General features: G+C 44.3%; 1 protein-coding gene across 3 annotated transcripts in view; it reads right to left on the bottom strand.

Annotated features, from left to right (window-relative positions):
* The window catches only part of LOC310701726 (protein SSUH2 homolog), a 30,242-nt gene extending 17,805 nt beyond the window's left edge, over positions 1-12,437 (bottom strand). For all 3 annotated transcript variants that reach the window (XR_014523090.1, XR_014523091.1, XM_083493027.1), the window contains exons 1-4: positions 12,051-12,437; positions 4,939-5,037; positions 3,374-3,455; positions 2,103-2,232 (exon numbers count right to left, since the gene is read on the bottom strand). Coding sequence is in view for 1 of the 3 variants with exons in the window: in XM_083493027.1 (XP_083349153.1) it covers positions 2,103-2,232; positions 3,374-3,455; positions 4,939-5,037; positions 12,051-12,132 (393 nt within the window). In the remaining 2 variants the exon portion in view is untranslated. The remainder of the gene's footprint in view (positions 1-2,102; positions 2,233-3,373; positions 3,456-4,938; positions 5,038-12,050) is intronic.
* Between the last annotated feature and the right edge of the window lie 331 nt (positions 12,438-12,768).

Here is a 12,768-nt window from a genome sequence, read left to right as displayed (position 1 = left end):
GCCATGCCATGCCATCCCACAACTCCTGAAAGTAATTGAACAAGGAGCAAATCTCTCCCCACCTCTCTGCTTCATTGCCCTCCTGTTCCTCATATTCTTAGTCATCTCACAACAATAAAGTAATCTCAGCCTCTCACAAACCAAATTTGGCATGTTCAGTTTGTGCCACTGGTCACCAAGACTCATGTACATGAACCAGTTTTTATTTATGAGACTTAGGTCTCGGCAAGAGTGGCCCACCCATGAGGCAAAACGAGGTGACTGCCTCAGCAGCAGGATCCACCAAGTGGCAGATCCAGTCTGCAAGGAATGCGTCACCTGCCACAGTGCTAGAGACAGCTGCAGCTCCTTGAAGGCCACATCTACCACCTCCTTCACAGCCTTCCCCCGCCGCCCTAATGTTTCCCCCACAGTGGCCTCTCAGTGAATAGGAGGCACTGCTGGTCTTCCCCAAACCCTGTTCCCAATGTGGATCTTTATTTTCCCCCTTGTTCTGATGTAGATCTTCACTCCCCTTTTCTTCCCTGGTGGGGGGTCATGGACTGGCTGGATGCAGAGGAATGGTGGGAGGCACCAGCTGGGGAACCCCAGGGGAAGAAGGCTCAGAGCTGGAGGATTTGTGGTGGGACGATGACGAGTGGCAAGAGGGAGCAGACTGGGAGGAGGTTGTATCGGAAGCTGAAGAGGTAACAGGACTTAGTGAGCAGGAAGAGGTTGTGGTAGAGCACTGTTCAGACTCAGAGATGGCAGCAGGGGCTGGAGGGAGTGGGGCCAAGAGGTGGAGAGGCCTGCTGCAGAAGAAGCCAGGGAGTCTCCCCTCCTGCTGCGTCCAGCTTCCCTTCCCCCTGGGATTCTAGAACACACTGAGAAATGAAAAGGCCAGAGCAGAGGGTGGTTGTGCCCAGACGCAGCTTGGAGAGGAAGAGTCCTAGTCAGCACTAGAAAGGTGGGGACTTTCCGCCCTCGCAACTGCTTCATCAGGACAAGAGGTCCAGGAAAGGGTTGCTGAGACCACTGGGCTGGAGCTGCAATTTGTTTCCTTGAATAAAGAGTCACTGGCCTTGGTTGATTTATTGTTTTATTGCTGACCTACAACTGACTCCATAGGGACGCGGGTGGCGCTGTGGGTTAAACCACAGAGCCTAGGGCTTGCTGATCAGAAGGTTGGAGGTTCGAATCCCCGCGATGGGGTGAGTTCCCATTGCTTGGTTCCTGCTCCTGCCAACCTAGCAGTTCGAAAGCACGTCAAAGTATAAGTAGATAAATAGGTACCACTCCGGCAGGAAGGTAAACAGTGTTTCCATTCGCTGCTCTGGTTTGCCAGAAGCAGCTTAGTGATGCTGGCCACATGACCTGGAAGCTGCACGCCAGCTCCATCGGCCAATAAAGCGAGATGAGCGCCGCAACCCCAGAGTTGTCCATGACTGGACCTAATGGTCAGGGGTCCCTTTATCTTTACTTTTACAACTGACTCCAACTGACTTTACATCCTGACACAGGGTGAGGGGCACCACTTTGTGGTTCGCCTCCGGTGCCAAAATGCCTTGGGCCCGTCGTGGCCCTCAGGTATATGAAATAATCATTAAGAGGTTGCAGCAGTGGGGGCAGGGTGGGGCAGCAGTGCTTACCTGGCCTCCTGGCAGCACAATTGCTCCTGCTTACCAAGAGGGAGAGTGGGAGGATCAAGATGCCAGGGTGGCTGGAGCTGTGCAAACACATCAATGGAGCCAGCATGTTGTTCCTGTGGGTGCATTTGCACAGCACAGACTTCCCCACCACCTTGCCCCTCCCACTCCCATTCCTGACAAGCAAAAGCAATTCTGCTGCCAGGTCAGGTAAGCAACACCCTGCCCCACCCTCTGCTCCTGGAAGCATGCCTCTGAGCAAATGCAGACTGAATAACCTGCGCACTGAAGATTAAAGGGAAGAGACCTCAGTGGAGAGCATGTGCCTGGTAAATATTTTTAGCTATGAGATGCTGCTAAAGTCCCACTGAAATCAATCAGACGGATTGGAGTGCTTAACTATCTGCATCAAGCCACTTCCCTTCCCTAACTCTTGTCTAATTTACACCTGTTGGAAGCGCATCTGGGGATACTCACCCGGTACAATGTTTGCGGCTTCAGTTCCTGAATGACAAGCTCTCCTGCAGCTCTGTTGCCATAGCAACATTTGGAATTGACAAAGCTGAAGAGCGCATTTCTGGCCATGTCATCTGTCATTCTTGGGATCCTGTGGATTAACGGCACAGCACACACTCGTTTCTAAACCATACATAAATGAATTTAATACCCGTAGCAGTCGTTCAGGAGCTCCAAAAATGCAAACATGGAATGAAGAAGTGAATGGCAATCACATCTCTTGGTGCGATACACGGCCTCTATGACGTTGCCGTCAGGGCTCTCTCAGTGTCCATAACACAATAATGAATGGGTGGGGAATAAAAATCACTGCCAGCCTCAAGTTAACCAAAACAAATTATTAAATAACATGCCTGTTCTTATCTAATATTCTTGTGCTCTAGGCTGGTTGCAGTTTCCTTATCTCTGTCAAATTATATTGATATGCCTTTTCTCGACAGCGGCGTTCTAAAGATTACAGGCAGCGCAAAACCTCTGAAACACTCAGACACGTATAATCTTGCTCCTTTTATGTAGAGGCAAATGGATCCTAACGATGGAGTTTTGAAAGCCCCATCCATTCTCAGCAGCTGGTTCTGTGCATTTTGCTCAAAACAGGGCCATCACACGAACCACCTGACCATTGCTGCCTGGAACAAAATGACTAGAGGCAAACAGCATGGGCTTAATGTAGTGGCTGGGGGAGAGGAGTGGCTGACTCTATGGAGTAGCAAGTTCCTGGTGCAAACATGCCCACTGTGGTCCATTAGGGCAAATTGGGTGCTGCCCCACTAACCTCAGTCTGCCTTAAGCCAGCATCCCAAATGCCTGCCCCCCTTTTTTATTACAACTAGCCTAGGGGTGGCCCTGGCTGTCAAATTCCTCCTGCTTAACTTCCACTTCATCCTTTTAGAGATCAGCAGTTTAGAGGGTGGGAATGAAACAAGGAAAACCTGTAATTGCCTTTGCATTGCAGGGGTTTGGACTAGTTGACCCTTGTGGTCCCTTCCAACTCTACGATTCTATGATTTTATGACACTAGCTACTGTTGGCCGGCCAGTCTTCTGCCCTAACCATCTCAATAGGCACCAGCCACCAAAGAATTTTTGCTTGGCCCAATGCTATAGGCTCAGGAGATTCAGTCTGTGGGTACTTGCACCTTTTTTGCAGGGCGTGGGGTGTGATTCATACCAGTGCTAGGACCTTAGAAAGGCAGCTTTCCAAGACAAGGAAAATAAACAAACATTTCTTACCTGCATTGCAGAAACACTGGGTTGTTTCTCTGTTCGCTAAACTTTTGCATTACCTCTGGAGGCGGAACTAATTTTTTTCTGCCTAGATGGGAGAATTTAGAGAAGAATTAGTCTTCATCGTCAATGATTTCCTGGTGCTGACAAAGCGGGTGGGGTGGGATAACAGTGAAAACCTGAAAGCTAAGGAAAATCCCCCATAGAGCTGATGCGAAGAAGAAGAAGAGTCCCATGGACTGCAAGAAGTCCCATGGACTGCAAGAAGATCAAACTTATCCATTCTGAAGGAAATCAGCCCTGAGTGCTCACTGGAAGGACAGATCCTGAAGCTGAGGCTCCAATACTTTGGCCACCTCATAAGAAGAGAAGACTCCCTGGAAAAGACCCTGATGCTGGGAAAGATGGAGGGCACAAGGAGAAGGGGACAACAGAGGACATGATGGTTGGATAGTGTTCTCGAAGCTACCAGCATGAGTTTGACCAAGCTGCGGGAGGCAGTGGAAGACAGTAGTGCCTGGCGTGCTCTGGTCCATGGGGTCACGAAGAGTCGGACACAACTAAACGACTAAATAATAATAATAATAATAATAATAATAATAATAATAATAATAATTCTCATCATTCTGCTTTCTATCTTCTGGCCATTGGCAACTAAATGAACCAGGGAAACATATGAACAGACCTTGATGCACATTTTTAACTGTTGTAATTAACATGCAGCATCTATCTGTCAAATATATATTCTGTCTGAAAATGGAATCCCACCTTTCTCTAGTTCTTATGGCTGATAGTCAGTGAAAGGGTTTTCTGCGCAGATTCTCAGCTAGGTGAGTTCTATTGGCCATGGTTACAGATGTGCTATGGAGGCAGCCTTGGGTACTTCCATCATACAGTGCCAGCCCAAGACATTCCACGGTAGCAAGTGGAAACTTGCATTGCATTACAGTGGTACCTCGGGTTACAGACACTTCAGGTTACAGACTCCACTAACCCAGAAATAGCACCTCAGGTTAAGAACTTTTCTTCAGGGTGAGAACAGAAATTGTGCTCCAGCGGCGCGGCAGCAGCAGGATGCCCTATTAGCTAAAGTGGTGCTTCAGGTTAAGAACAGTTTCAGGTTAAGAACGGACCTCCGGAACGAATTAAGTACTTAGCCCGAGGTACCACTGTATAACGTATTGTTCTTTGGCAGTAATGCATCGATTGGGTTGGATCCAGACTAGTTCTAGGGAGAACTCTTCTCTGTTTGAGGGAGCAGATCGTTGCTGCTGATTCTGCATTGCAAAACTCAGGATCCCCTGAAAACTTGCTCCAGAGGATTGGGGGACCTTCAGGAACAGCAGAAAGTTGCCCTGCCTTTCCTTCAGTGGGACCCTCCCTTTCATGAATGGAAGGAGCCTGAATCCATCCCCAAAGTCTTTAGGCTGAGATTCTAATGTTTGTTTATTTGTTTATTTATTTAATTTACTAGTCGCATTTTTTGCCACTGCAGCTCAAAGTGGCTTACAATATTTTAAAGCGACTTAACAATATTTTTCGGGGGGGCCATGATGTCAATGCATACTTACCAAGATCTCGGAAAGTCCACTCATAATGACCCAGTGGCTCTAACAGATCTGCAGGAGGTGCTAAAGGACTTTCAGGCTCTGATTCCAGTTCCAGGGTAGCTGTTTTAGACATAAATATTAGTGGAATATTTAGTCAAATTATCGTGTATTTTCGGTTTCTTTTTTGTATAATCACATGTTCTGAATTCTATGGTCTCAGACTTTATTTTTTAGCAACAGTCATTGCCTTTTTAATGCAAGAGTTTAGAACTGCCTGAAAGTAATCTTAGGGCACCAGATGTTTCTTTGATTCATGTGCTCTTCTAAAAATATGCCCTTTGCTGAGCTGTAACAATAGGTGCTCATGATTCCTAATGCAGAAACAATGCACTCAGTAACCATCACACTAGAGTGCTTTGTGCCATTTTGAAGGTCCATACAAGAATATATATATACATGCAGAAGCTCCAGGAAATGCCACTTGCTAACAATGTACAATTCTAACACTGGGGAAAGTGACTTGATGACATCATTCATCAATTTGATAAAGTGGACCTTTCTGCTGAAAGCATTCACAATTATTCACTAGGATAAAAATAATCTCTCTATTCTTCTACGTACAAAAAAATATATATAAGATGATACACCAGTCCATTTCTCTTGCTTTAATACAATACTGTGATCTAGAGGTAGAGGGCAAAAAAAGAATTGATCCGGACACAAGCAATTTCTAGCTTCCTTTATTACAGATGATCTCACTAGACCAGTGGTACCTTTTGACACCAACACTCATCACCCCTTGCCCATGTTGACTGCAGCTGATGGAGTCCATCAACATCTGGAGGGAACTGCAATAGCTACACTTGCACTAGGCTGGAGAACACAAGTAGGTTATGCTGCGGGAGGTTTTGATAGCTTAAAAAAAAGAACCCAAAACCTTTAATCAAATCAATTTTTCCCTTGCTTAAAAAATAATAAATGTGGACTCAGAACTGCTTCCAGGTCTTCTGAGTCCAGCAGGGCAAGAGGGAGCTAGTAGCCTATCTCGTTTCCAGAATCTGTTTAGAAAAGGCCTGTGCTACTTCAGCAGTATTGGTACTGAATGTCCCTAGTAATGAACTGTGGCCTGTCAAATGCTCATCAAGGGACCGTAGTACTATCCCACACATACCCAAGATTTATGAGCTCTTTGGTGGAAATGGTCAAGCTGGAGTCTATACAGAAATTTAACTGAGAAGCCACCTCTCCCCTCCATACCCATTTGACTGCCATAGTTCTCTGATGAGGTTGTCTTGGTGGTGCTTCATAGTCCTGCCATCCATCTTTAGTGTGGTGGCACAAGTTTTCTCAAAAGCCTTCAGTGGCTCAGGACCACAATACCTCCAAGACCGGCTCTCCCCATATGAACCACCCCAGACCCTGCAATCATCATCTGAGGCTCTTCTTTGCGTGCCCCTTCCATGGGAAGTCCAGAGGGTGGTAACGCAATCATACTTCTTACCTCCAAAGGAATGTGGCTTTGCAAAACCGACAGGCCAGATTCTGTGCACCTGAGAATGATGTTTGGCTTATGGATATCCTGGCTGATTTGACATGTTGCTTGTAAGTAGATTGGCGGCGAGCTAGAATTTGGACCAGCTCGTGTGGCAGGTAAGGCATTGGGTAAAAGCTTTAGTTCTGGTCGGAGAGAAGGTTGTAAGCTTCTGCCTGCCCCTCCAAGGGAATGGGGTATCCTCTTAAAGGGACCTTGGAGGAGGTGCTTCTGTCCAGACACCTGGGCAAGGGCAAGGGCCATAGCACATCTTGAGCCGGCGATCCTGGCATAGTGGCACCTATTTGATGTATGTCATAGGACCTCCTTGGCACTGTTTCGACCCCTTGGTCTACCATTCAGCAAACCATATCAGTTACAACCCAATGCCTATGCCAAGCCCTTAACATCTGTAATAAATAAAGTTGTGGCCTAATTTGAACCATACGGTGTTGGCAATCATGAGTGATCTTTCAGTCATTGGTACTCAGGCTCACAACACCTGTGCCTGCAAGGGCCTTTCTGCAATGGCTTCCCATTTGTAGAATGCTCTCCCCAGGGAGGCTTGCCTAGTGCCATCATTATATGTCTTCAGGCACCAGGTAAATACTTTCCTTTATAACCAAGCCTTCAGTTTTTAACCATCAGTGGCCTTTCAGAAGGGGGTGGGATGTATTTCCTCCCCTATTAGTTTTAATGTATCTGGGGGTGGGGGTTGTCTGTTTGGTTGGTTGTAAGTCACTTTGGGCTGGGCAGGATAAAGCAACAAACAAATTCAATTAACAACAGCAACAACAACAACACTTTTCCCCTGGAAATTAGGCATGTGCTGACAGTTTCCTATTTACCATGAATGCTAAATGCCATCCCACCCCCGCCACCCAGCGTTTCCTTGATTAATTTTACTGATCTACTCTACTGATAACCACTATGAATGTTAGCTGGTGCTGCTGTGTTTTAGATTGATTTTATTTTATTATGTTGTGTATCTGTATTTTTTACAGTGGTACCTCAGGTTACAGACGCTTCAGGTTACAGACACTTCAGGTTACAGACTCCGCTAACCCAGAAATAGTACCTCAGGTTAAGAACTTTGCTTCAGGATGAGAACAGAAATTGTGTGGCGGTGGCGCAGTGGCAGCGGGAGGCCCCATTAGCTAAAGTGGTGGTTCAGGTTAAGAACAGTTTCAGGTTAAGAACGGAACTCCGGAACGAATTAAGTTCTTAACCCGAGGTACCACTCTACACCACTTTGATATTTCTTACATTTAGCAGTGTATATATTTGTTAACTAAATAACCCATTATTCAGACCTGAAGGGTCTCTAGAGTGACCAAAATTGGAGAAGAAAACAACATTAAAACTGCATAGAGAACTTGTAGAACATGAGACACTTAATTTCAGGGTCACTGGTTGGAGCCCTACATTGGCTGAAAGATTGCTGCATTGCAGGGAATTGGACTAGATGACACACATGGACCCTTACAACTCTACAATTCTATGATTTTATGATAACAGTCCATGAATGCTAAAACCACACTATCTAGGCCTGATTTACTATCGGTGAGCCAGCTTTGCAGCCCTAACCTTCATTATCGCCAGGTTTAGTAGGTGCCAATTCCAACATTTAAGCAAAAGAAGATGAACGCTTGTTATTTTTCTTTAAGCCTCCCCTCCCCTCCTTCTATGGTCTTTAACTACTGGTTTGAAGCTGGTTGTATAACAATGCTCACAAATCTGTCCAGCTTGCCTTGAAAGTTAACTATAGTTTGTAAATGCCATAGTTAAGGTCAATTTAAAAGGAAGAATATGCTCATGTGTGCCAGATATTGGCCCTGAAAATAATGATATAGTAAATAACCAGAAATAACAAAGTTATAAATAGTTCTTGTTTGTAGTCTGCAACTTGCAGACAGACCTGTTGCTATAGCAATCCAGTTGGAAGTCACAATAGTGTGTAAATACAGCCTCCTTGTTCTAGGTTAGTGGAACAAAGAAGTTGGGTGTGCTTGGACAATGGAAAAGGGTGTATTCACATCTATTCATAATATGCATTTGACCGCAGTTGTGTGATACCTCTGTCAAAACCCATAGAAATAAAGGGTTCATTTCCATTAACTCTGGGTGAAGCACATGAAGATATTGAGAGTTGTTGTGCCATTATGCATGTCAATGAAAACTGCCCCCTTCATTATCGTTATAAGACATCCAGAGCAAAAAATAAAGAAATGATGTTACGTGCGACAGAGGTACATGTGAACCCAGCTTCAGGCCCGTTACAGTCAAGGAGTCTGTGTGGTATAGTGGTTACAGGGTTGGACTAGGACCTGGGTTCAGTTCCCCACTTGGCCAAGGAGATCACCTGGGTGACCTTGGGCCAGTCACTGCCTCTCAGGCTAACCTGCCTAACAGAGTCGTCGTGGGGATTAAATGGTAGGTGGATAACCAAGTATACCACCTTGAGCTCCTGGGAGAAATAATGCAATAATGAATAAATAGTGGAAAATAAAGGAGTGAAATGGCATGTTGCCTAAAGCATACATGTTGCTGAATGCTCTTTTCTGCTTGTTTATATGAAACGGGGTGGGTGTTTGTGTCTTTAAAAATTGTAGCAGTATGGATACAGTTGAACTTACTCTAAAACAATTGCAAGTCAAGCAGTTTGGCAACATTTGCTGCATGGATGAGTGGCTATTAGGGGGGAATGGGATGGAAGAGCTGCAGCAGTGTGGTAGCATCATATGCCCCTCTAGAGAACAGGGGAAGGAGCTGAAAACTTAAGATATTCAATATGTTGTTTCTCATTCACAATGTTTATAAGACATTCTCAGCATCTTACCAAATGGCACACTCTAAGAAAACAGGACCAGTGAGTTACCAAGAACAATCAGAAACTAAGGTAATCTGCCTGCTGAACTGCCTGCATGTGGGTGTTTGAGCAGGCTCAAAGATGTAGAAGAAGGCATCTCAGAGCAATTCAGAAATTGCCCCAATATCATCTATTCTGATGCTATGTCACATTTTCAGGGTTTGTCCCATACATCTTCCTGCATTTAAGGAATGGGGTGAACTTTAGTTATAAATAAAATCATAATCATATCCCCCTGTAAGCAAGTATTTCAAGTACATTGCCCATATAATCCAGCAATATGCATGAGCCACGTCTTCACAGCATTTCCCCCACCCTTCTCAAATCCCTGAGCTGCCATTAATTATACTCTTCTAGTTTTTAAAAAGCAGCTTGTTTCTGGAAGAAGAAACAGCCCAGGGAAGAAAACCGTGCATGTGTAGCCATTGCAATCTTGCGCACTACCACACAAGATTAAGGCCATTTATTTTCTAGGTGCTGCTTGTAAAAAGGCAAATCACATAAATTGTCCCGATCTATAATATTCAGGTCACGCCAGCCATTTCTTTTCTGCAAGAAAAACACCTCCCCATTTCCCACTTAGGACTACTGATTTGATCTGTAATAACTGTAATCTTGCAATAGCTTTTCTGTGTCCGTGATGGATCATCTTTGACAAATACAGCTCAGCCCCAAATTGCACATCCACTTTCATATTCTCCAACATTTCAGAGATGAAAACAGGGACACTCTTGTGTGCTTAATTTACTCTGCAACAGTCTGTCCGGCACCGGTTTTCAAAATAGGTTATTTTCCTAACAGACCATAATAGAGGTCTATTCTCTTGTTACTGGTATATTTAAGAGTGTTTAATATAATGCTCAATACCACCATTGATCTGTTTGTACTCATTAGAGAATAGCAGCAATTGGCTATTTCTTTACTACATTCATCCCCGCCTTCCCTCGAAGCACTTCAAGATGGCGTACGATGGCGCTCCCTAATTGTATTTTTGGAATTACCCTGTGTGGTAGGTTAGACATAGACTTGTTGCCAGTGCTAGTTGAGTAGGTCCACTGATATTATTTCAGTAGACCTACTCTGTGTAGGACTAATGTTGGGTGCAACCCACAGTGACTGACCCTAAGTCATCCAGGGAATTTCATGGCTGAGTGGGGATTTGACCTTTGGTCTCTCCAGTCATAGTCCAGCACTAGACGAACCACTATACCACAGTGGGTTTTTGGAGCCCTCCTCACCTGAATAGTTTCAGAGGGAGAAGAAGGAAGGAAGGAAGGAAATTGGTACTTTCTGTCTATATACAGTGGTACCTCAGGTTAAGTACGTAATTCGTTCCGGAGGTCCATTCTTAACCTGAAACTGTTCTTAACCTGAAGCACCACTTTAGCTAATGGGGCCTCCCGCTGATGTCGTGCCACCAGAGCCCAATTTCTGTTCTCATCCTGAAGCAAAATTATTAACCTGAAGCACTACTTCTGGGTTAGTGGAGTCTGCAACCTGAAGCGTATGTAACCTGAAACGTATGTAACCCGAGGTACCGCTGTATAATGCTTGGACACTGGTATCAAGACGAATCTGCCAGTTCCCACTCAGAGATTTAAATTCTGGAATCCCATGGGAGGGATTAAAACCTGTGGGTTGGCCACTTTAATAATTTACACTAACAAAATGGGGTCCTGTACTATATCCCAGGAGACAAAACACAGGCAGTCTTTTTACCAGGGCAGAGTACCGGTAAACATGGTCTTTTATGTATTCATAGATGTGTAAAGGGACAAGATGAAACAAGATTCCCCTTAGAAGAGAGATCAGTTTTAAATTGAATGGAATAAGGCATTTATACTTCTTTAAGTACACTAGGAAATTGCTTTCTTTTGTTTCTTTCTCAGAAAAAGCCTCTGAAGCAGAGGAAAATGGAGCCTTTAAACCAAGTTCTCAACTAGATCTTAACTATATGTATGAAGCTGCTGAATGACATCCCCTTGGACAGAAATACCAACTCTTTCTTAAACAACCATTTAACGTCAGCATCAAAATAACCAGTGCATTCATTTACTAGCAATGGGATTTGGTTATTAAGCCTCCTTGTAAAGGGCTATTTGGCGACCTTCTGCAAAACAAGAGCAGGAGGTAGCTTTAGATGATGCTTCTGTTAATTACACATCATTCCCTTATGGGTTAGAGAAATGACCGTTAAGCCCAAATCGCCTTCTATGGACTCTTGCTGTCAGAAAGTGCAAAGCAACCGCAAGGCAGAATTCAAAGGATAGTGAAAAGTCAATGAATGGCTCCAACTCAAATAGAAAATCCAGGGAAACCATGCACCAGGCTTTCAACCAGATATCAATATTATTCTACCTGCTCTCCCATTTCTGAAAGAAATTGCAACTAGCCAACTTTTCATCAGGTTGTACTAGAAAACTTGCATTTATTTACCACAAGCCACACACTGTACTTCAAAGCCGAGTCTAAGACTATGAACACACCATACATCAAAAACAAATTTCCCCATTCTCCAGAGAACCCTGGGACCTGTAGTTTACCCCTAACCGAGCTACAGTTCCCAGCATGCTTAGCAAACTACAATTCCCAAGATTCTTGTGGGGGGAGCTTTAAATGTACAGTGTGTACAGCCACTGATTCTGAAGAACGACTTCCCAGAACAAAGCATGCTTTCAGACAAATTGCCTGCTTTTGCAAGGCATACTGAACAGCGTGACTTTGTTTACTTACTGTCTTCGTCTCCGTTCTGTCCCTGATCCATTCTCATGGTGCAGGATGAAGTCTCTGAGTCCCACTCCAGCAATTTCCACATATATTGTTTACTGAGGATTCTGTGTTAGGAGCAGATAAAAATCCCATGCACGCCCCTGGAACCACTCCCACTTTATAAAACAATCTGAAGAAAAGTATGTAAAGTGATTCATCAATCTCTGTTGAAATGAAGTCCAGGCTACAAGTTAAGAGCTCCCATTGATACCTGCCCCGATTCTAAAAATACATTATTTCACTGTCTGTTGGATGTGATTGTGGGTAAAAAAATTCATCTTTGTACTTTACTTTTTCATTCTGCCTAAAACACAGGATGCATACACACTGCACATTAAAACACACACACACAAAAGAATCTTGGGAACTGTACTTTACCCCCAAAGGGCTACAATTCCCAGCACCCTTAACAAACTACACTTCCCATGATCCTTTGAGAGGGGGAAACAGTGCTTTGAATGTGCATGAAATGCATGGTGTGCATGTAGTCACAGTTTAGATCAATGTCTAATTCATTGCTGCCAAAAGGAGCCTGACACTCTCCTAGTGCTTCTTTAAAGGAATTTTCACAGGTGAGGAATAAACTCAAAAAGGCACCTTTAACCACCCAGAAAGGCACTTTCAAGCTGTCATAAAAAAATTACAAATAAAGCAATACTATAATTATAATAAATGTGCTTTA

This window comes from Podarcis liolepis, assembly GCF_965112155.1.
Source record: "Podarcis liolepis genome assembly, chromosome: 2".
NCBI lineage: Eukaryota > Metazoa > Chordata > Lepidosauria > Squamata > Lacertidae > Podarcis > Podarcis liolepis.
Note: the sequence above shows the minus strand (reverse complement) of the source record. Positions and strands in the feature narration are given on the sequence as shown.